The sequence below is a fragment of the Trifolium pratense genome, unplaced genomic scaffold (assembly GCF_020283565.1).
Source record: "Trifolium pratense cultivar HEN17-A07 unplaced genomic scaffold, ARS_RC_1.1 scaffold_66, whole genome shotgun sequence".
NCBI classification, from domain to species: Eukaryota; Viridiplantae; Streptophyta; class Magnoliopsida; order Fabales; family Fabaceae; genus Trifolium; species Trifolium pratense.
Genome location: NW_025721050.1, coordinates 125,854 through 149,126, shown reverse-complemented (window position 1 = coordinate 149,126; position 23,273 = coordinate 125,854). Strand labels below are relative to the sequence as shown.

At 32.6% G+C, this 23,273-nt stretch overlaps 3 protein-coding genes across 3 annotated transcripts; all 3 read right to left on the bottom strand.

Moving 5' to 3' along the window:
- Positions 1-1,886: 1,886 nt before the first annotated feature.
- Positions 1,887-5,495, bottom strand: LOC123901490. Its single transcript, XM_045951649.1, has 5 exons — positions 5,232-5,495; positions 2,964-3,078; positions 2,691-2,780; positions 2,504-2,602; positions 1,887-2,372 (listed from the first exon to the last, which is right to left on the bottom strand). The coding sequence occupies exons 1-5, from the start codon at positions 5,297-5,299 to the stop codon at positions 2,274-2,276; spliced, it is 471 nt and encodes a 156-aa protein (XP_045807605.1). The 5' UTR covers positions 5,300-5,495; the 3' UTR covers positions 1,887-2,273.
- A 504-nt stretch (positions 5,496-5,999) lies between these two features.
- On the bottom strand, positions 6,000-7,190 carry LOC123901488. The gene has a single exon (XM_045951648.1). It carries the CDS (start codon positions 7,188-7,190, stop codon positions 6,297-6,299), a length of 894 nt encoding a protein of 297 aa, XP_045807604.1. The 3' UTR covers positions 6,000-6,296.
- An 11,816-nt stretch (positions 7,191-19,006) lies between these two features.
- On the bottom strand, positions 19,007-19,555 carry LOC123901481 (putative receptor-like protein kinase At3g47110). Its single transcript, XM_045951639.1, has 2 exons — positions 19,078-19,555; positions 19,007-19,032 (listed from the first exon to the last, which is right to left on the bottom strand). Exons 1-2 carry the CDS (start codon positions 19,553-19,555, stop codon positions 19,007-19,009), a joined length of 504 nt encoding a protein of 167 aa, XP_045807595.1.
- Between the last annotated feature and the right edge of the window lie 3,718 nt (positions 19,556-23,273).

Below are 23,273 nucleotides of genomic sequence, written 5' to 3'. Positions count from 1 at the left end.
ACATATATTTCGTTTTTCTCTTTATGATTTTGTTGTCTTAGTGCGATGTTATATTGGTCCAATGGCGGATCCAAGTGTAGTATATTGGGGGCTCAAGCCCCCACAAAGTAGCAACAAATTTATATAGTAATACTATTATATATGATTTTTCTACAAACTAAAAACTATTTATATCTTTTCAAGCTCCATAAAATTAATTAGGCCACTAACTTATACTTATATACTCTATTTGTTTCAAAATATAAGTAAAAGTTTGTCAACAAAGTAATATATTTGATCCAAATCTTTAACGAAATACATCAATTTTTTTGACTCATTTTTGCTTATATTTTGGAACGGAGGAATTATTTATCACAACCATCCAAATTTTCATTACTCCATTGTAAAAAAAAAAAAAACTCTTCTTTGGTCCAATTTCTACTTCCTAATTTATTTGTATAAGGGATAAGAGATTTGGACTCTTTATGCAAGTTGTGTGAGGTTTGATCACCAACTCTTAGGTATAGATAAAATTCGAATGGAAGAGCAGAAATCATCTTGTGTAGCCAATAAGTTCTCCGACGATGATTAATCACTGTTATACAATAGTGAAAATTTCGTATCTATATCATGGTAACAAAAAAACTATATCATTTGTAACAAAAAAAAACTATATCATCTAAAAAATATTTCCATTTTTGTAATATTTCTAGCCCCCAGCAAAGAAAATTCCTGAATCCGCCACTGTATTGGTCGTCGTCTTGTTGCGGTGTTATTTTGTTGTCTCGTGTTATGCGGTGTTTGCTCGGTTCAGATTGACAGATTAGATTTGACTCATGCATATTCAATCAATGATTTTGGCGTCGTCAATGTTGCAGACTCGGAGACATGGGTATTCCGAACACTTCAATTTTGTCATATTTGTAGGCATTTTGTCTTTGTATGCTATTAACGTGTATGATGTGAGTTTTTTCGTAGATTTATCATTTTTAATTTTTAACAATTTTGAATTGTATTATTCAATGTATTCTATCAATTTGAATGAATCTAATTTTTAGTCAAAAAAATCATAGTCCTCTTATTATAATATGTGATGTAATTCACGCCAAATTACTCACAACTGCATAAACGTTTTGCATTCCAGTATAAAGACATTCACCCTCGATGAAAGATCACATTTTCTTACTCTATTACTCTCTCCGGTCACATATATAAGAAAAAAAAAATTGTTTACGCGATGTTTAAGAAAGTTAGTTAAGTGTAGTTAATTTTCTTGATTTAGTGTAAAATATAGTTAAGTTTACTATATTGCTCTTTTTATTCTCCTTAAAAATCACATGCTTTTGTAAAAGTGAAATAAATGATGAAAAAAGGTAATATTAAATAAGAATATATTAGAAATAGTAGTATTAATTAATTTAAAAGTTGTTAATTTTTTCTTATATTAGTGACCAAAGTTTTATTTGTTTTTTTTCTTATATAAGTGACCGGAGGGAGTAATTCTCTATACTTAAAACCCTTGATGACATGAGTGTTTTTTTTTTTGAAAAGGCGATGACATGAGTGTTGTACACTATAAGTATCGGACACGATACTTCATCATTTTTGAAGTATCGGAGCTTCATAGAAAATCACAAATTAATAACACATTCTCCAACTACTGATTCTCTCATTATAAAAATTCATATTGTCATGCCTTTTTTCATTGTTTTTCAAACGCATAATTCACTAGTGCATGGGTACAGGGTCTAGTCTCCTTACTATAATGAGTGTATCCTCTATAGAAGGTAAGCCTGAATCTCACATCATGTGTGCATCTTGGAATGCAGCCATTTTCAATAAAGCCATAATACAGATAAGGGTATTCATCTACTCATACAAAATAATCAAAAGGGAACAAAGATCCACGCGGGCCAAGGTCTACGTCAATCAAATTAAATGGTAACTTCATGTTGTCAGACAAGCCTTACATCGTGATCACTAGAATGTAACGAAATTGGCTCTCCGAAGTTTAAGCGCGAAGTTTCTGATCCACTTGACAGACAAGTTTGGAAATTTAAAGATCGTTCCTAAAGACGTGCTAACATTCATACAAAAATAAATAAATAACAGTAATACTTACTAGCCAATAGTTTAATCTGAAAGTGAAGACAAAATTACAAAACACAAACAGAGAGGGATCATTTCTAAACCAAAGTACCAAGCCGAAACCTGGCTGCTTGAAGAACAGATACAATGAAGAACCAGGAAAGAATCCGAGACACTCTTTGAAGAGAGGTCCTCCAATGCTGCATCTAATAGGTTTTTGTTTTCGGAGCCTTCTTTGGTTGCCTTCTAGGAATGGAGTTTTTCATCCCGATGAAAAACAACAGAGCACCAAAAAGAGCCATGTTCTGCAACGAGTGATTGTATTGCATTTAATAAGAAATTCCAACAACACATCAAATAAAATTGTAACAAGAGTTTGGATTTGGCACACGGGCTTAAACTATTTTTCAACTAAAATACAATTCACTGCTCTGACCTGGGTAAATTTGACGAAAAGTTGAGTAAATTCTTTGTCCTCGCTGTCATAATTGTAAAAATCATAACGAATTGGAGTAGCAATCAACTGATGTAGAAGCTACAGCAAAAGGAAAAAAAGAACAATAACTTAAAAAAGTGAGCATATGATATGAATGTGGAATCCAATAGAGAATCTGATTACAAACCAGTAGCAAAGCGCCGAAGGAGCTTCCGAATATGAAAAGAACGCCTCCAAGGCCCTTCAGAGCAATTGCCCCAGCAATTACAAGTTTAATCTGCTCATCACATCAGTTATATCAGGAAACGCTGGCGTTCAAAATTTAATGAATTTTCAATATAAAAATCAATCCAGTGTTATCCAAAGGACTAATCTTGTTTTCCTTACAAGATTAACACAAAACATAAAGATTCGTACATACACAATGAGAGACAGTAGAGAGAGGGAGAGAAAGACTAACATCGATCTCTGGAAGTTGAAATCCAACTTGAGAATGGATTAGATGTGCAAAGGTATCAATCTTCGGTTTAAGTGCTTTTGCAGAAGGTCCCCCATCAACTCCAAATTCGTTATATCTATATAATAAAGAACAGAAGAGACATGAGCAAGAAACTTCATATAGCACAAAAATAGGGGATGAAGGAAAAAAGAAAAAGAAATGGTCAGGATTATTATTAACTAAGGAGTGTTTGCACAACTATAATGTCAAATGGAAATAACTATTAGCTTATAGCCTATTATTCAGTGTATAAATAAGAACACTAATAAACATCATCAATTTTTGCAAACACAAAGAATGATTCTTAAATCAAATACAATAGAAACTATTGTCATCATGAAGATACAGAGAAATTCAAAGTAATCTAATTCAGTACGAATGAAAACCTGGCCAAGTTAATGTATAATAGTATATTACAGAGAATGGATGCAGTAGTAATCCACATAATGACAAACACTCAAGCTCAGAAATTCAACAGCAGAAACAAATAACCAGGCAAAAGTCGTGCTTCTTAAAATAATGTTTGAAAACACTTAAAATAGCAATAGCAAGTATTTAATATGTTTGTGTGTCCATATAATAAATGTTTCCTTTTCATTAAATAAATAGCAATTTCTACTTTGTTTCCACAATTAGTGCTCTGAATCCTTTAAGTTTATGCTAAAAGCCTGTATACTATTTAAAAACAATTTATGTAAAATGTTCGGAAACAGTGTTTGGACCTAGCAGGGCAGAAGTATCGAATGAGTTTATGTGATGTAGGCGGAGGTTTCCAATGAATAACCAGTGAATTACAAATCCTACTGTACTACAACTGGTGCATTGGGCGGTGATTTAGTGGCAGCGAGCAGCAAACTAGCTTTGTTATTACGAACTGAGGAGTTTTCTGTCCATCATATCCACGCATTTACAATTCACATAATATTGAATCTCCTAAAAAATGTTCATGCACAGTAACATAATGACCCTTAAGAACTTATCACAGAGGAATCATGAATTTAAACAACCATCCTTGAATTCAATGTCACTCATTGTTTTATCATATGTATTAAGTAAAATGTATGGTGTTATCACAGTCCGCACCGCAAATCTAACATATTAGTTGCTAATGACAACATATAATCAATGCAACAAACCACATACCATATTCAAACAAGATAACCACTGAAGCCAGATTATTATAATTCAATAGTCAATAATTAAAATACACAGGCTATATATCCTACAAAAAGATTTGCAACAGGTTAATTCATTCCTGCAATAAAGGGAGTTTCATAACACCAAATTCCACCCTTTTTTAACATCAAAATGATTTTCTTATTAGCATGGAAACTGTAATTTGTCCAGCTCCAAACATAATATTATGTTAAATTGAATGTTTGATCCTTTATGTTTATTCTAGGTTTTAATTTGGTCTCCTAGGTTTAAAAGGTTTTAAGTTGGTCCAGTGTTACAATGAGTTAGACATTTTAGTCAAATTTCTATTTAAATCGTCCTCGTGGCTATCAGGGTCGCATACGTGGATAACATAGGAGGGTGCCACATGGAAGTTTGAGACATAATTAACTCAAAATTTGACAGAAAGAACGAACTTATATTGGCACCAGTAACGTAAGGGACCAATTTAACAAATTTTAAACATAAGAGGACAACTTAAAACCTAAATTAAACGTAAGAGACCAAACATGCAATTAAGCCTAATACTAATTATGCTTAACAGCATGCATTAATCATGGAAGAATCACTAACCACTGACACCAAAGAATGAAATCATGCAAAACAAAACAAAAATCAGCAACCTAGAAAAGCAACATAATCACTCTATTCTGTGTTACTACAAAAGCAATAGACAGAGATTCTTCTGAATAGTTGATGTTTCCAAAAAAGAAGAAAAAACATGAATCTTGTTTCTTGTACTTTGACTGAGTGACAGCACAAGTTGTTCATGTTAAAAGTTGCACCAAATAAAATTTTATATGAAACATCACTGAACAAAACAGGAACAAAAACAAAACACAAACATAGATCTAATCAATTAGGTAACAACGGATCCAACAACAGCAACAAGTCAACAACCAAATCTACGGAAATAAACTTAATCAGAATTCAGAAACTAACTCTAATTATATAAATAGAAATCAAAAAAGGAAAAATATACGCTAAAAATAGGAATCAACAACAACAATAAAAAAAGGAATGAAAAATAAAGATAAGAAAGAGAGGAACTACTCTTGGTAAGCAGATAGAATGAAAATGGAAGCGAAGAGAACTCTTCCGAGAAAAGAAGCGAAAGCCATTGCGTTGGTTTGTTCCTCTTTTTTCCGGAGCTATGAAGAGGAAATCTAGGGTGCACTCGAAATGCTCTCTCTCTCTTTTTTTTTTTTTTTTTTTGCTGAGGAGAAAGAGAGTGAGAGAGAGAGAGAGAGAGAGAGAGAGAGAGAGAGAGAGATGAGGAAAAATAGTTATATATAATATTTTTGAAAGTAAAAGGAAGGGATGATGATGATGATGATGCAGATATGATTTTGTGAGCTCCATCGAGATCTCTTTTGGGAAAAATTATTTTTCTACCCCAACATTTATCCCTCTATCCCAACATATTTTAAAATATTCTCATTGTACTCTTCCGATAAACTATTTGGAAAATTATATACCCCTCAAACACTGTTCCGGTAAAGTTGTCAAGTGTTAGTGTACCGGTTTACAAAATATGGAATTGTTGTGTTTTTACCGGAACACTTTTTTCATAGAGATGTGTTATTTGTACAACAAACAGTGTTGACAATAAATTGACAACCATACTTTTTAGATCGGGTGAACACTAATCCTGATCTTAAAAGGTTTTTTCTCTTTGTTTTCAATCCTTGGATTGTTATCATGCTCTGATACCAGAGTTTTCTAATGCTGAATTCTGATCTAAAATAGATCATTTGTATCATCGAGATACTCTCGAGATAATGTTGGAGTATTAAATCCATATACTTGGGATGGCAATGGAATATTAAATCCAAAGGCTCGTCCTTTATTGCAAATCTTTTGAATTGCTGTGAGATTTAAATCTCTTCGGAGACATTTTTGAAAACTTTCAATGTCTTCCTTGTCATATTTTTGGTTTTCTTCTTGGATCTGTTTCGCCCAGTTTATAGTTCCTTCTATGCATTCTATGTTATACTGTATAACAGTATGGAATCCAAAGAAGTTTTCGGGATCCTTTTCTAAGGCTAACCTTTTGGTTTTCCTATATTCTTCTACCTCTTGTTCCAAGAGATATATCCAGGTTACTCCAGGCATATCTTAGATTTTCTTATCTATGATTTGGAGGCGTAAAGATAGATCTTCTACAGATCTTTGTAGTTTTGAGATTTCAAAATCTCTTTTTGGTGGTGCTAGTCTAAAGCTTTGGCTTTTGAATAGCGGTTTTGTCTCAGTTTCTTCAAACTGATCTTTGTCAACTTTTATCAGGGAACATCTTTTCCTGGCTAGGTTGTTGAATATGGGTGATTCTAAAGTCACCATAGGTTTGAATAATTCATCTATATGAATTCTATCTTTTCCTATGAAATCTATGCTATGATGTGAATTACTCAAGGCATAATTGATTCTATAGTAAATAGTAAAGGGATGGTTACCTTCTTTCATGAGTTTTGGGTTTTCCAAACCATATTGGAAAATTATAGATTTACTAAGATCTATATCCTGTAGGGATAGTCCTAGTTGTAAGTGTACGTCAAACTTGATCTTGCCGTACTTTAAATTACACATTCCTTGTGCAATTATAGCTTGGTTTTTATCTAAGATCCTAGAATCTCTTAGAGAGATTTCTAAGGGTGCATCAATACCTTTCATGAAGGTACTTTTGATTAAGATTTGAATGGTTGATATGTGAATATAACCAATTCTATCTCTTTCTTTCTGAGAAAGTTTTTCCATTCTTTTGGAAATTTGCTCTTTATCTATAGTAGATACAGCTATATTTCCATGTGTGGAATCTATTGGAATAGGTACTTCTCCTGTCATTATTCCAAATTTTAAGATATTTTCTCTTGAGAAAAACTCTTTTATTTTACTAAACTTTCGTTTAAAATTTTCTTCTGCAGTTAAAGATAAATCTGCATGTTCTATTTTATGATCAAAAATACTATCAGCATGATAGCCTGATGGTCCTTCGTAAAAAGATACTTCAGACATTTTTGAAATATTTTAACAATAAGTTAAAATTATATAAAATATATGAAACATAAAATTTCATTGTTCTATGATATTGAGAGATGTTAAATAAATTTAACATGACGTATTTATACCTGATTTGGTGTTTTTGAATTTGATTTCTTGTGTTTTCGACTTTCGTCTTTGTATGTCAGTCCACAACGACTGTGTAAGTGAACGCTATTCAGAAAGGCTCTCCCTTTCAACGTTCTGCTTGCTCCAGAGTATTACCTCAACAAGCGCACTAAAACTTGTCAGTTTTAGGAGAGATTGAAATACTTCAATTTCATTTCATTTCATTAAACTCTGAATATTACAATGAGCAAGAGCTCGTTATTTATAGGCACAAAGACTTACAAGATAGGTAAGATGTCTTTGTCCATGACAACTAAGAAAGCAATAAACACGCAAAGAAAAAGAAAAAGATACAATAATACATAAAGTAGATGCCTTCTGATAAGGCTTATCACTATCCGACTCTACATAGTAGGTGGCTGTCTTTTTCTTTGTCTACCACTTCATTTTTTAGTGCTTGTGGCTGAGCTGTCCTTTTCTTCTTTTTAGTGTTCACATGGCTGAGTCATAAGATTCCTCTGCCGACACTACTGTGGTTTTGTCGTCTTCTGCCGACATTTTTGAGTAGCAATGACCGCACACGTGTCCCTTGTTACTGGTGTAAATATTTTTACAGAGGTTAATCTGTAATTTTGTTGGGAGGTTCTGTAGATCTCCTTTTGACTGTGTGAGTCTATCTTCAAAGGCTTGGATGGCGTTGATGTCCTGTTCCTTTGCCTTTTTCTTGTTGTCGCTGAAAACTAAAAAGTCTTCTGCTTCGACTGTAACTTTGAAGTTCTTCTGAATTCTTCCAAGCTTTGAAAGCTTTTGAAAGAGCTGTTGAACTTGTCTTTCATATGCATCTGCTGGTTTTTCAAAACATGCATTTGACATATTTGGATAGGTTTCATTACTGATACCTATTTTGATCAAGTGTTTTCCTGTTGTTACCAGTTTTTCTTCTTCATACCATGGGTATGTTGATTCGAACTGCAGGAAAATCTCTTTTCCTTTTGCAAATAATGTATTGAACTTGTTTGCAATTTCTTGTAAAGCCCTTGGGAGAAGGCTTATTTCTTCAAACCTTTTTCCAGGTTTTTCTTTAAGGTACATGGCTGCAATCATTCCTTGTTGGTAAAATGATAGAGCTAGTTCTTTTCCAACTCCTGGAAGTAGAATTGCCTTTGCACATCCGTTGTAGTTGAATGGATAAAAGCATTCTGTTGTGAATTCTTCCTCATAGTTGGTTAGCCATTTCCATCTGAGAATGAATGTTGAATAGGTTGCGGTGTTGTCAACCTTGTCTGCTTTTCCTAGACTTCGGATCTTGTCTATGGAAGTTTTCCTTTTTGATTCAAATTTTGCTGAGGTTTGAACCTTTGTTGATGTGATTTCTTTGAATCTATTTGCAAACTTTTCCTTTGCAATTTCTAGGGTTGGGTAAGCTTTGTGGCGAACATTTTTCCCTATTATATGATGTTTGGCGATGCTCCATTTTTGGTAAACACCAGCCATTGGTCCATCGAAGATTACATGGAAGTTTTTGCCAAATTCTTCATCTATGGCATCTGTCTTTGGTTCTTCTGACTTTTTTGCATTAATTTCTTCTTCTAATGCTTTGTCATCTGTTTTTCTCTTTTGAGTTTCTTCTTCACAAATATCTGCCCATGATTTAGGTTTGATAGTTGTTGTTTCTTCAGTTGTCTTCCAACCGTTTTGTACTACTGATTCGATTGGAATCTTTGAGCTTTCTGGAGCTGAATACTTTACTTTGTAGTTGTATTTTCCAGAGTCTTGTCCAAGCAAGTCCCAGTTTTCATTTGAGCTTGTTGTTGTTGTTGTTGTTGCAGAAGTGAATTGCTGCAAATTTTTGATTGTTGTCACTATCTCCCCCCTCTCTTGCAAGAGTTTTTGAAGGCGAGCTTCTGTGGCTTCAATCTGTTCTTCTTTCTGCTGGAGATTGTGCTGCAAGACTTTTATTGCTGCTTCCATTCTCTAGTCAATGTATCAGCAAAGCTGTTGTTTTCAGATTTGATGTACTGTATGTATGGATGAAATTGTTGTAACTTCATTTGCCATCTTATCAAACGACCACTTTTGTAATCTGCTTTGATGTTGTATCTCCAAAAACCTGTCAAGTATTTTGAATCTGTGCGTAATAAGAATCTTGTCTGTAATAGATCAATTTTCCATTTTTCAAGAACTCGAACACATGCCAAAGTTTCAAGTTCTGCTATTGGGTATCTTTTTTCAGTATCAGTAAATGATCCTGAAACATATTTACACAATAGAAGTTCTGAATCTTTTATTTTTATATTAGCTGCAGAGTAATCTGTTGCTAATTTTATATCTGTCTTTCCTTTCGGAGGTAGATCAGACTGTACATCAGGGGTTGCGCCCTGAATAAGTTTAAAGTCACGTAGACTTTCAAGAGTTGAATCTTGAATATCTGTCCTTCCTTTCGGATTTGGATCAGATTGTACATCTAGGGTTGCGCCTAGAATATCACCAAACTCATTGAGTTTTAGTGTTGCTTTACCGTTAGGGTAAGCTCTCATACATCCTGCCCATGTATCTTTTGACGCATCGATTTCGACTATCAAAAAATCCATATTGGTTGGATTGTACAAGGTAGGAAGAACTTTTGTTCTTTCTTTGATTTGTTTAACAACCTCTGAGTCCTGTTTTGACCAAGACCAAAGAATTTTTTCAGAAATTTTCTTTTGAAGATGTTTTCTTTCTTTTGCAAGATCTTTGAAAAATCCTTCGTTTGCAATATAATTCAAACATCCTAAAAATCTTTGAATTTGTTTTTTGTCACTCAATTCATCAGGAAAAGCTAAAATCTTTTCTTGAGTATGAGGAGCTAAATTGAGTTCTCCATTTTCTTTAAAAATAATGCCAAGATACTCAATTTCTGTTTTACAAAGTTGGGATTTCTTTTTTGAAATAACAATCCCTTTTTCTTTGATTCTCAAGAGAACAGTTTCAACATCATTGATATGCTGTTCTTTTGTTCCTTTTGTAAATATCAAAATATCATCTATATATGCAAGACATATATGATCTAATCCTTGTAGGGACTGATCCATAAATCTTTGATATATTGATGGTGCTTGTTTTAATCCAAATGGTAAAACATTCCATTCATAATGCTTTTGCGGAGGACACGAAAAAGCTGTTAAAGATTTGGTTTCTTCAGCAAGTCTTAGCTGATAGTAACCAGATTTTGCATCAAAGGATGAAAAGAAATTACATCCTTTAATTTTTTCAAGTATAAAATCTTTTCTTGGTAATTTATAAGAATCTCCAATAGTTGCAAGATTGAGTTTCTTAAAAAGAGAAATGATATATGTACACAGAAATATCGACAACATTGGACAACATTACCTTCTAAACCAGTTCTTACAACAACTGATTTAGTAAGTCAAAAACATGAATTTCATTAGAAATCCAAAAAACAAACTAATTAATGGAACAATTAGTTTTTACCCAAACCTATCTAGTCTTAGTCACTATAAGATACAGATTAGATGGCTTAGAGACGTAGAAAAATTCTATGAAAAAACAGATAAAGAATTATCTGAGGAATATGGAGAAATGGTTAGAGAACTTAAGGAAAGACTTAAGTCTATAGCAAGATGACTGTTGAAACCATAACAGTTAAACTACAAAAAGTTTTAGATAACTTTTCTGACCTTCAAAGTAGGATAGAAAAACAAACATCCTATTTGGAAACACTGCAGTTTGTAGAAAAACTAGCAGACTTCTATCAGAAAACTGACGAAGCTTTGATAGGACAAAAAAGGAGTCAAGAGAATCAAGAAAGGATATCCACTAGGATAGAAAACCTTTTAGAACTCTTAGAAACCAAACGGGTAACTCTTGATGAGTTATCTCAAAATCTTCAGAGAGGGGAGGATAAGGGAAAAGAAGTAGCTATCCCAGAAACTCAACCCAAAGAAAAAACTTCTGAATCCAAACAATTGACAATTAGACCACCAGCTAGTTTCTTTTAATGGATAACACAGAAGAAGCTAGTGAAAGCGAAAATGAGAATCCTCACTTCGTAAAAATAGAAGAACATGGTGAAACTTCAGGAACGAAAAGACCTGCAGATTTCGAAAGAGAATTCACCAAACAAAAATTCCAAAAAATACCTCAGTATTACAAACCTTCACAAAGTCCCTTCCAAGGACAAGGAATTTTGGATATAGATTGTAGTATAGATACTGCAAAAGACATTAGAGATTGGTACAATACAAATAATGTATTAATCCAATTAAATGAAGAACTTAGAAATTTAGGACCAATGGATATTTTCCATTACCTACATTATAGGACTAGGGGAAATGCATTCAAATACATTTCAACCTTACCACTAGAAGTTATAGCAACTATGCCTCAAATTGGATCCTTAGTCACATACTGGGTATTTAGTTTTCTAGTCAAGGAATTTAAAGGATGGAAAGATACTCCGGAATCAAAGGAAGCATTTTCCAGCTGTAACACCCCGATTTTTAAAGCCGAAAAAGGGGTATTATTTTTTTTTTTAAATAACACGCTAAATAAAATGGGCGCGCGTGAACGCCCATAGCTCTCTCGACATTTCATCATACAATGGAATATAAATATAATACCAAAATATTATATCACAGGGCTTCTGCGAAGCAAAGTGTGCACCTGAATAATTTACAAACCAAGATACATCGCGTTCATAAATAAAAGACAACAGTCATCCAAAAGAACTAGGCCCTAAGCCTAATCAAAAGTAGCCTAACCAAAGCTATCATCTACTCTCCAGCATAATCTACGAAGTCCTCGCCATCCACACGACCCACAGCCTCATGTGGCACTCCATCATCTAAGGTGGGGGATAACCCGTTCACGTATCGACAAACAAAGCAAGGGTCACCAACTGGAAACAAGTATAAAAATACCAAATACACATACCAAATACCACAATAGAAAGCGACTGAACACTTATCATTTTCCTCATCAACACGCATAATAAATAAACTGCGCACATAGCCTAATGCAAGACCTCTAATGAATGAGTGTGGCACAACCACCTAGATCGAATGCCACATACATGAATTCTGAAATATTACGGGGGGATACCCCGGGCACAACCACCTAGATCAAATGCCGACTCAATTTGGTGGATATCACGAGTACAACCACCTAGATCAAATACCAGCTCCATTAACGGTACAACCACCTAGATCGAATACCGGTTCATTTAATGGCGGGATATCACCTGGTACAACCACCTAGATCAAATACCAACTATGAGTGCATGAGTATACGTCTTCCCTACATATACTAATGCAACAACAAAACACATAGGGCAGTCTCACCTGACTTACCCCGTGTAGTCTCATCAGACATACACGTTCTCGTACACACCTGCAACATTTACATAGCACACTAGCATATGTAATTGCACAAAACACGTCAACACATATATTTCAACAAATCATATGTAAGACAAACAACCTCAAGTACTCATCTCGAGAATACATAAAACAAACACACCAAGCACTCACATATAGTGCACAACCAACCAAACACAACACAAGCATACCCTAATGCTAACGACGGAAATAAAAAGGTGCCCTTACCTCGGCAAAGCTCCCATTACAAACCTCTTCGAACAATTCTACAATTTCGCGCGCCCTAAAATAAGGAGCGTACAATCCATAAGTTTTTCCCAAAATGCCTCAACGAAACTAAACCTATCAACAAAGGTCTAGAGGTGTCTAAGGCACTTCCTAACACTCTCGGATTGTGTTTTCGAGTCCTCCCCATAGTGATTAAAATTCATGAAGTTAAATGCACTATTTTTTTCTAAAACAAAATACATTTTGTTTCCAAAGCATACCATTAACCATTATGGTTTTCAACCTCAAAGAAAACATTTTCATACCACAAAAGCATTTGAAAACAACCTAAAAACTTTTCAAAAATATCTCGACAAAATAATCGAGATTTTCTTGCGTCGCAAGTTACAAGTTTTTCTTTCCAAACACAATCCTATAATCATACTTTTACCCACCTATGATCATTCATCAAAAGCATGATCATTTTTTTTCAATTGTGGACTTAGAAATTTTTTGGAAATCTCCCCATTTTCCTTCTTTTGATGCTGCCCAAAAAATGAAAAACACACTTCCGCTCAAAATTTTTCACTTCCGAGAGCATGGTAATATCCCATAATACCCCCGAGTCACTAATCCAAGCACCCAAAAACATTTCAGGCAAAGCCTCTAATTACGACAAAATCAATTTTTGTTTTTCAAAGCAACAACAACACAAAATCCATTTTTACCCAAAACTCTTTGATTGGTAATTCGCCCTAGGCCATGATTGTGCCTCCCACAAAGCCTTAACAAAATTTGAAACCTCTCCCACACTTTTCACAATTTTTCTCATGGCCAAAATTTTGAAAATAATGACAACACTCAAAATTTTTCCAATGCCAAATCCTAGCAAGCATCTATTAGTTCACAAGTCCATGAAATTGATCAACCAAATAATTTTGAGGGTCAAAGCAAGAGTTTCCAAAATTTGTTCATGAAAACCTCAAGAACACACACAAAAATAAATTTTTCTTGTTTCACAAAACAAAATCCATTTTCTAACATCCATTTCTCTACAAAGCTCATAAACAACACCAAAAATAAAAGCACAAAACAATATTTCAAAGTTATGATCATTTCAAATAACTTTTCCAAACCCTAACAAAAGATTTTGTGAAAACTTTAATCACCATGGAAATCAACACATGCTAAGCTTAAACAAGCTAGTCTACCACTCATGAACACTTTCTATTGAACAACAACTAATTAAAACCAAGTTCTAAGAAATTTTGCTCAAGAACATAAACTATGAAAATCCTAAAATCCATGTGTTTGAACAAAATAAGGAAAGGAAGAAGTTAGTTACCTCAAGCAAGTGATTCTCTACACTTTTCCTTAAAGCTTCCAAGCTTGAAATGGAACCAAAATGGTGGAATAGAAATTTTTGTGAAGCTAGGCTATGGCAATGAAGAAGCACGGCCAAGAGAAGGAGAAGGAGAGTGAAATTTTCTGATTTTTCTATGTCCACTAAAAGACCAAACCTCCTTACTATACACTTGTCTTAGCCATTATCCACCCTTGGATCAAAAGTGCACTTTTGCCATGTTAAACCCTAGCCCTTTGATCTTGTTTGACTTTTCTTACCAAGATATTTCTTGCTCTCATGAGAAACTCACGCCTCATCGACGAGTCGCGTTACGCTTACGGGCCAAAATCTCGAAACTAGAAAATTTAGAAACTAAATGTTCGCCTTAGACGATTTCCAAAAATTATCGCGAAACATTTTTCCTCGACTGTATTTTTCATCCCTAACTCTTAAAAATATTCTAAAGTCATATCCTAACTCAAGCCGATATATAAAGTTCCCAACTAAAATATAAACGGATTCGGAGTTAACAAAAATTCGGAACAGCGGGTAAACTATTGCCCGTTTTCTCAAAACCTAGAATAACGCGAAACTTAAAATTCTAAAAGCACAAGATCATCCTCATCCATAAAAAAAGACTAAGAAAATACACCTCGTGCTATTCTGACACTCGAGCACAAAACAGGCACGATCCCTGCAAAATATGTCGTTAAGACGACGTTACACGAACTAATAACTTTCGAACCCTAACCAACCTATCCACAACCCATGGTCTTTCATAAGACAAACCTAGAAGGCATTCCTTAGCTCAACAAACAAACCTCGGAAATGAAATCTACGCGAAAAACTAAGAAACATAGGTCCCGGGTGCAAAAACCCTAAAAGTCAACTAAAAGTTACAAAAGTCCACCTGTGAACAATACCCTGCGCCTAGGCTCAGCTCCCAGGGTCAGATTTGGCCTAAAATGGGCCTCCAATGTGCCTGGCTCAAGTGCTAGGGAGTGTGGGAAAATTTCTGCGAATCCGCCTATTACGGAAACGATCATAACTTGAGCTCTGATTGTCCAATTGAGACACACCAATATTCGTTCGAAAGCTAACGAAGAGATCTACAACTTTCATGTTGACCATAAAAACCAAATCAAAACGCAAAGGGGTCAAAATGGCACGAGTTTGTTCAGACTTCAACAAAACAACCAAAACCTTGTTTTTCATTTCCAAACTCAACATCCTTTCCACACTTAATTTACTCCATAAACTCATATAAATTAAAAGTGGAATTTAGGGGTCTTACATTACTACCCACCAAAAAGAAGTTTCGTCCTCGAAACTACAGCGAGAGTAACGACTTAGATTAACTTTACGAAAGTCCACAACCTAAGTTATCGCATGGCGTTTCCAAAATCACACTTTTCCGCCTCCGCATCATAGCCCATTAAATTACATTTCTGGCCATTAATTAAAACAACTTTTGTAAAAGGGAAAGTGGGTATTTTTGTCTATTTAAAAAGGTGAACCATGCTAAAATACACCTTCACAAAAGTGAGTGGGTGGGGTTGCTAATTTACACCCACATGCGCTCATTTCATTATTAATCAAAGATTCAACACAAGGAGGTACAAAATCAAAAGATCGGTGACTAGTCCAAGAAATGGCCGCTCTCGCAAGAGAGTGATCAACCATATTCACTTGTCTCCGTACAAACTTAACCTCAAAGTTAGACAAACAAGATAAACTAGCTCTAATGCTAGAAACAAGGGAGCAAAATTCAGATATCCCACCATTATTAGAGGTAATAGCATTAACTAAAGATTGGGAATCACTTTCAAAAATAACATAATCCCACCATTGACTAATAGCAAAATGAACCGCATCACGAAGTGTCATGCCTTCTCCTTCCAATGTTGTAAAATTTGAGTTGTAACAACGTGTTTGTGCACTTAAAATTCTAGATTTAAGTTTGGTTTTATTAATTTTTTCAAAATAAAAAATGGATAATTTTATAACTACACCTTGGTAAAGTGACATTTTTTTTTACAACGAAGCAGATGATCGAACCATGACCTCATGCATAATACACAAACTCCTCACCACTAGACCAAATTTAGTGGCTTAAGTGTGACATTAATTTGAGTAAGGATGCTCTCAATTTTTTAAAAGAAGTTGAGAACCCTTTATTACTTTAATTTTAGGTGATGCATGCATTTAAAACCTAAGTAAAAGAACCTTTATTTATTGTGAGAAATGAAGATGAAGATGATCTACGTACTGTGTGCAGGACATTGAGCTTGATACCGACATTAGAGATTCTAGATTATTAGCCTCAAAGTTTTGATTTCGCCGGTAAGACCTAAATGCGCCGCCGATGAAGAATTGTGTGTAGTGTATTAGTCTCAAAGTTAATAATGAAAAGTTGTCTCGCTTTTAAGGAGGGTGCATGAAGTGGATTTACAAGGATTGTAGATCCAAGGCCGACTCCGACTATTCAGAAATTCGATTTAAATATTAAAAATGGATTTCTAATAAAAAAAATATCTTATATCTAAATTATAAGTAATATAAAAAATACAAATAATGAATTGATCTAAGTAGTAAGAGTATTGACCCGTGTTCAGGAGTTTGAATCAATGACTCATGCGTATGAAGAAAATTCGGTATAAAATTCGGTTTTAGGAGGCGAGAAAATGCTAAACAGTGTCCCTGAACACCAGTTAAAGAAGCCAAGTATAGTAAAACTGTTTTGAAACTTGTATAGTCAACTTTATAAAAGTATAAAAAGTGAGCATTTCAATACGTAAAATATTATAGGGTCTCAAAATTAATCTATTGAGTATATATGATATTTTATAAACACTTAAGTTAAGGCCTCCAAAATTTTGAGATTCGATGTCATCGCTTACTCTGCACCCACATCGGGATCTGGGCTGCATAAATCAATTAGTAGAGTCATATTATATTTTATATATAGGTTCGAAGTTCTAACACCAAACCTCTATTTATTCATCTTATTTTTAATTATTAAGCTACTTAACAAAAAAAAATTGTTTGCTAATATGCTTTCATGTTGTTTAGTCAGTGACTAAACTCTTTTGGAGAATATATATAGCAAACATTAAATTTTCAACACACAAAAGTTGAATATCAAACTTCTAATCATTTATTTAAGGGACAAAAACTCCCTATTACTTGAATTAAATAGTTAAATTTTAAAAGCATACAATAAAAAACATCTATTTAGCATCTTTCTTTAAAAAAAATACCTGTTTGATAGAGATAAAAGAAAATAGAAGATACATTGTTAATATAAAATAGTTTTAAAGTGACCTCAAATGAAGTACTTTAACTCCTGCCAGCAAGCTCTCTCTATGTAAGCTAGCTGAGGCCCTATTTTTTATTTTTTCTCACTGAGTTTCATTTTTTGTCTACCGGCAAGGGTGATTTTACGTTATTTTTGACCTAAAATCATTCATCTGCATGTTTTTTTCCTTGTTTTTTTTTATTAAAATAAATAATTTTCACATAGATAAAGTCAATGTTGCATATTCGAAAGCATGAACATTCCGGTGACTTTAATTTTATCATATTATTTGTAGGCAATAACTACAAATTAGGGTTCACTAATTAAAACAACTTTTGTAAAAGGGAAAGTGGGTATTTTTGTCTATTTAAAAAGGTGAACCATGCTAAAATACACCTTCACAAAAGTATTTTAAAATCATTCTACCGGTCACTTAATGTAGCGGACGGCATTTTTAAAAAAATTCTTATTTTTATAATGTCCGCTACTTAAGTAGCGGAAAAGTAAAATGAAAAAGACGTAGAGCGCGCGAGTGACCGGTAGAATGACATAAGTAAATCTAGATATTTTATACTTAAATTGTGTTGGTCATGGGGAACGTCCAATGAATCATCATAGTTGGACAAAGAACAATGGACACAAGGAAAACTTGGCATCACATTGATTCTAATATCGCTATTATATCACAAGAAGTTCAGAAGTTATCACATTGTACTAAGAGTAACTTTTTTTTTAAGCATGTACTAAGAGTAACTTCACAAAGATAAAAGTGATAAACTCAATAAAACAACATATATATCGTCAAATGTGAGGTAAAAATAAAATCTCATGTCCTCACAAATTAATTAACTAATAGGACATGACGAATGATTTGTGGTTGTTTGTCCCTACTTTTTACAGTAAGAGTCAGATCCATAGCTTATGGGCCAAGGCGGCGTATTCGTGGAACGGACGTACAATTGTGGATCAAGCTAAATAGAATCATATGTTTCAAAAAAAGAATCTTAGATGGATAGAAACAACAAGCTCTCTGTCAAAAAAAAAAAAACAACAAGCTCAAAAACCTTACCAGGAAATTTCATCAACATATTCTAGGTTTAATTCTAGCAAAACGAAATTTTTTTTAGAGATGAAAATATGTGATTTTATTTTATATGAACGAAAATTAAAATTTGCTAATTTTATAAGGATCGATGAAAAACATATTTAACCCTATAAAATATTTAATTTTAGTCATTTAAAATAAAACTTAAATTTTGCAAGACTAAAACAAAACATATCAAAGACAAAAAATAAAATGTTATATATTGCAAGGACTAAAATAATTTTTTTTACAAGAATTAATTAAAATCAAAACTCTTGATATTTGCGTGGACCATTTTCATATATAAACCTAGAATAATTTATCATGTTATTCTTTTAATATTTTTTATATAACTAATAATTTTAAGTCTCCAAAACAAACTCTTACTTTTCTTTTATGTCTTTCTTTTGGAAACTAAACAAACTCGTGAAGTTCCCTACCTATATTGCAATAAAGTTAATCAAAACTCAACCACGTACACATACCTGAAAAGGAGTTATTATCTAAATGAATTTCTTCAAGTGAAGACAACTTGGAAATTGTTCGAGGTATAGTTCCATTCATCTTGTTATTACTCAAATCAAGCAACCTCAATCTATGCAATCCAAACAAAGATTGTGGCAATTCACCAGTGAAACTATTGCCTTGAAATTTAAGGTAAACAAGGAAAGAGAGATTCCCAAGATGTGGGGAAATAGTACCTTCAAGTTCCATACCACTAAGATCCAAACTATGGACTCTACCATGTTGTTCATCACATGTGATACCAACCCAAGTACATAAAGAAGAAGAGGTTGACCAGTTTTGAACCATGAGATGAGGGTCTAAAGTAATGGATGATTTGAATGCAAGAAGTGAAAGTTCATCTGTGGTTATGTTTTTTCTACTAATAGCTAAGCATGTGAAGAAGTAGTAGTTTAGTGAGAGTGAGAGAAAAAAGAAGAGAGAGCATAGTTTGGCCATTTTCTTTAACATGCATGGAAATGGATAGATATGGAGTCAAGTGTTTGGGGACTATTTATAAGGGTTTTCAAACATGTATTTCTATATTTCTTATAAAATAAAATAACTTTTTAATTTTTTTTAGAATTTTGGGATGAAACTAACTCACTCTACAAAAATCGGTATGTATGGTGAGGACTGAAGATTACATCTACATATAAACTTATGTTCAACTATCTCACATTTCCAATGCCAGCTTGATTAACACACCTCTTCACATCCAACACTATTAGACTTAATATGTGGATATAAATGGTGGGTAACCCAATAACAAAAACTTGATAACAAATTAAATGTCCCAAAATACTTTGGAGGAAATTTTGATACTATATTAGAATTTTGAGTTGGGCTTAACCAAATTAAACTCTATAAAACCGGTTTGTAAGACGAGAATTGTCTCTACTTATAAAATTATGTTTATTGTCACCTCACATCCAATATAAAACTCTAAAGGATATTTAAAATATAGGTCATGTTAACTAGTATCACCGAAACACCATCTTTTATACAAAAAGAAATTGACTATACAAATTTCAATATGCTTATATTATATTTAGCATTTTTCTTAAAATATTTAGCTTAATTTAGATGGGGATGCTATAGTTTTGCTTAGGGTTTAGTAAAAAAAATAGTTATGCTTAAGCTATTATAATATATATACTTCTATATATATTGCAAAATTCTTTGTAACTCGTGAAAGATATTAAGAAAATGATGCTGTCAAATTATTAGATATTCAATATTTTTCTAAGCATGATATGAATCATATTCTTATTTTATTTAGTTGTGTATATTAAATTTAATATTCTTATTTTTATAACTCCAAAGTTCTTCTATAAATTTCTCTGTACATGCCAAATGGTCAGATATTGAATATTTTATTTGAAGCAAGATATGTAAATATTTTTCTAAATGTTTTGAGCCATATTTTTCTAAATGTTTTGAGCCATGTTTTTTTCTTTTTTACTTTAGAACAGGATACCATTTCCTCAGTCTAAATTTTTCTTATTTTATGTATTATTGCATGGATATGTTTTCTACTGATTTTAATAGATTATTTCTTTTTAAAAGTAAAAATATACAAATTTCAAGAAATAATTTCTACATCTGCTTTTTTAATGTAGTATTTTTTATTTTATTTTAAAAATTCTAAAAAAATGAATTTAGAATATATTTACCGAGTCAATTTTTGTGTTTGAAATGTTCATTGTTGCATAGTCCAGACTCAGTCAGTAGTGTTGAAAAGTTGGTCCACTGAAGTCATTGTTGTAATCAATTGTCTCATCTGTTTCAACTTGAACCTCAGGTCATTTCATATACCACACACTATTTATCCAACAGATACAATTATTTATTTTGTTTTTTTGACACAATTATTTATTTTGTTAACCCTTCTTTCTTTCCCATGAAACGGTCCTAATAGTTTAGAGCTTGATTAAAATATAAATATATATATATTTTTTTAAGAAATAGGATACATTTGTTTGAGAATTATTTTGTAAATGAGCAGGGCCGTATCCGAGTTTTTAGAAACTGTATGCAAATATTAAAAGTGGTTTTTTGACCTACCAAAATAAAAAATGGCCCTTTATACCCTTTTATTTACTAATCTTATCTTACTTATACTCCATCCGTTTCAAAATACTTGTCGTTTGAGGAAAAAAAAAAAAATTAAGAAAGTGTGTTTTTGCATCCTATCTTTCTATTATACCTTAATTTTAATCCACCAATAAATTCTTTTTTTTTTTGCACACACTTTCTCTTTCCCATAAATTTAATATATTATGTAAAAAAAAAACAAATTTAATACGTTATGTAACTAAAAAAAAAATTTAATTTTTTTTTTAGTTTTTCAAATATATAGCATTAATTATTCTCCCATTCGATCTGGATTTGACGGCATTATTAGAAACACCTTCGGCCACTATCTTGCAGGCTTCTCAGGCTTCATCCAAGGGTCATCTGACATTTTGCTTGCTGAACTATATGCTATCTACAAGGGCCTCTTGTTGGCCAAAGATATGAGTACTGGTGAACTGGTCTGCTACTCTGACTCTTTACACTGTGTCAATCTCATCAAAGATCCTCAGGTCATATATCATATTCACGCTGTGTTGATCCAAGATATAAAAGAGTTACTCGTCCAAACCAATGTCTCCCTTTATCACACACTTAGAGAGGGGAATCAATGTGCAGATTTCTTCGCTAAACTTGGAGCCTCCTCAGATGTTGACTTCTTGACTCATGCTTCTCCTCTAGAAGGCATTCGTGATCTTCTTCGAAACGATGCAATGGAAACTTTCATCCTTCCAGAATAGTCTTTCTTTTTGTTTTTCTTAGCTTCCTTACCAAAAAAAAAAAGGAAGATATAATAGACAAAATATAACCTTAAATTATCAAAACGACATGTAATTTGAAACAATTTTTTTTTTCCTAAAACGACAAGTATTTTAAAACGGAGGGAGTATCTAATAAGAATAAAATGAGGGAGTATCTAATAAGAATAAAATGCTACTAATAAAACCCTAATCACATTTGCTATTTTAGAGGAAATTGCTTAGTCAAAACTTTAAATAATATTAAAAAGTTGTTTCGGTTGGATTTGAACTCATGACCTCTCTATACAATTTTATTATTTAACCACTAAGCCACTTGAATTCATTTAAAATATGTTGGTAACACCACCTAATAACTATGACTTTCAATGCATCAACTACATTTATTTTTCATCGCACTTTCAATCTTTTTTTTTTAATCCAATTATTGTTGTTTGATGTACATGAACTACAATTTTTTAAATATTTTGGTTGTGACGAATGATGTTGTATTTCCTTTTTTTTCTTATTTTTGAAATTTTTTGTGGCATTGCAATTTTTTTTATCATATCCTCAATTTTTCTTTTTATACTATAAATTCAATTTGTTTCATTGCTTATAAAAATTCAATCAGTTTTTATATGAAACATTTTAAAATTCTTTATAAAATAACTAATTAATGTTATATTTGTCTACCTTTAGTTTTTTTAAGCATGCTATAAAAGTAAATTATTCATTTTAGTTTTATATTTTTCGAATTTTTTTTGACATTTATATGAAAATATTCTTATATTTTTGTGTTCCAATCAAAATTCAATTAAATTATACTTGTATGACGATGACATTGATTATCAACGTATGACTTTTACAATTAATTATATCTTTACGGCGATAACAATTAATTTTTTGACGAACGAATTGTACAATTCTTAAACAACCAATTTTACTCTAAGATATTACTCCAATGACATGGAAAATTAAGATATTGGTTCATAATCTGTAGATTAAAAAAGGGTTAAATATATTTTCATTTTGGATTTTGTATTAAGTGTAATAATCCCTAAAATTTAAAGAGGAATTAATATTTAAGGTTTGTTTCACAAGACAAATTTTTTAGAGTATAATTAACTTTTAAACTCATATTATTAAAAAAGCTATGCATATTTAATAATTGAAAATTTTATGTGATTGTGGATGCTCTATCTTCATGTTGCAAACATAAAACATGTGACAAATGACTTGTGTTTCCTGGATATGATATCTCGAATTTGTTTTTTTAGCGGAAAAAAGACGAATACGAAAGGAGACTATTATTTTTTTTTGGTAGTGACAAAGGAGACTATTAAGTCAAGAGTAAAAGTGAT

Coding starts and splice junctions, on each gene's coding strand:
- LOC123901488 (XM_045951648.1), bottom strand. CDS start 7,190: ATGTCTGAAGTATCTTTTTACGAAGGACCATCAGGCTATCATGCTGAT.
- LOC123901481 (XM_045951639.1), bottom strand. CDS start 19,555: ATGGCCAAACTATGCTCTCTCTTCTTTTTTCTCTCACTCTCACTAAAC. Junction 19,033..19,077: donor AGATAATAACTCCTTTTCAG/GTATGTGTACGT, acceptor ATTGCAATATAG/GTAGGGAACTTCACGAGTTT.
- LOC123901490 (XM_045951649.1), bottom strand. CDS start 5,299: ATGGCTTTCGCTTCTTTTCTCGGAAGAGTTCTCTTCGCTTCCATTTTC. Junction 2,781..2,963: donor TTCAACTTCCAGAGATCGAT/GTTAGTCTTTCT, acceptor TGTGATGAGCAG/ATTAAACTTGTAATTGCTGG. Junction 2,373..2,503: donor TTTTCGTCAAATTTACCCAG/GTCAGAGCAGTG, acceptor CACTCGTTGCAG/AACATGGCTCTTTTTGGTGC.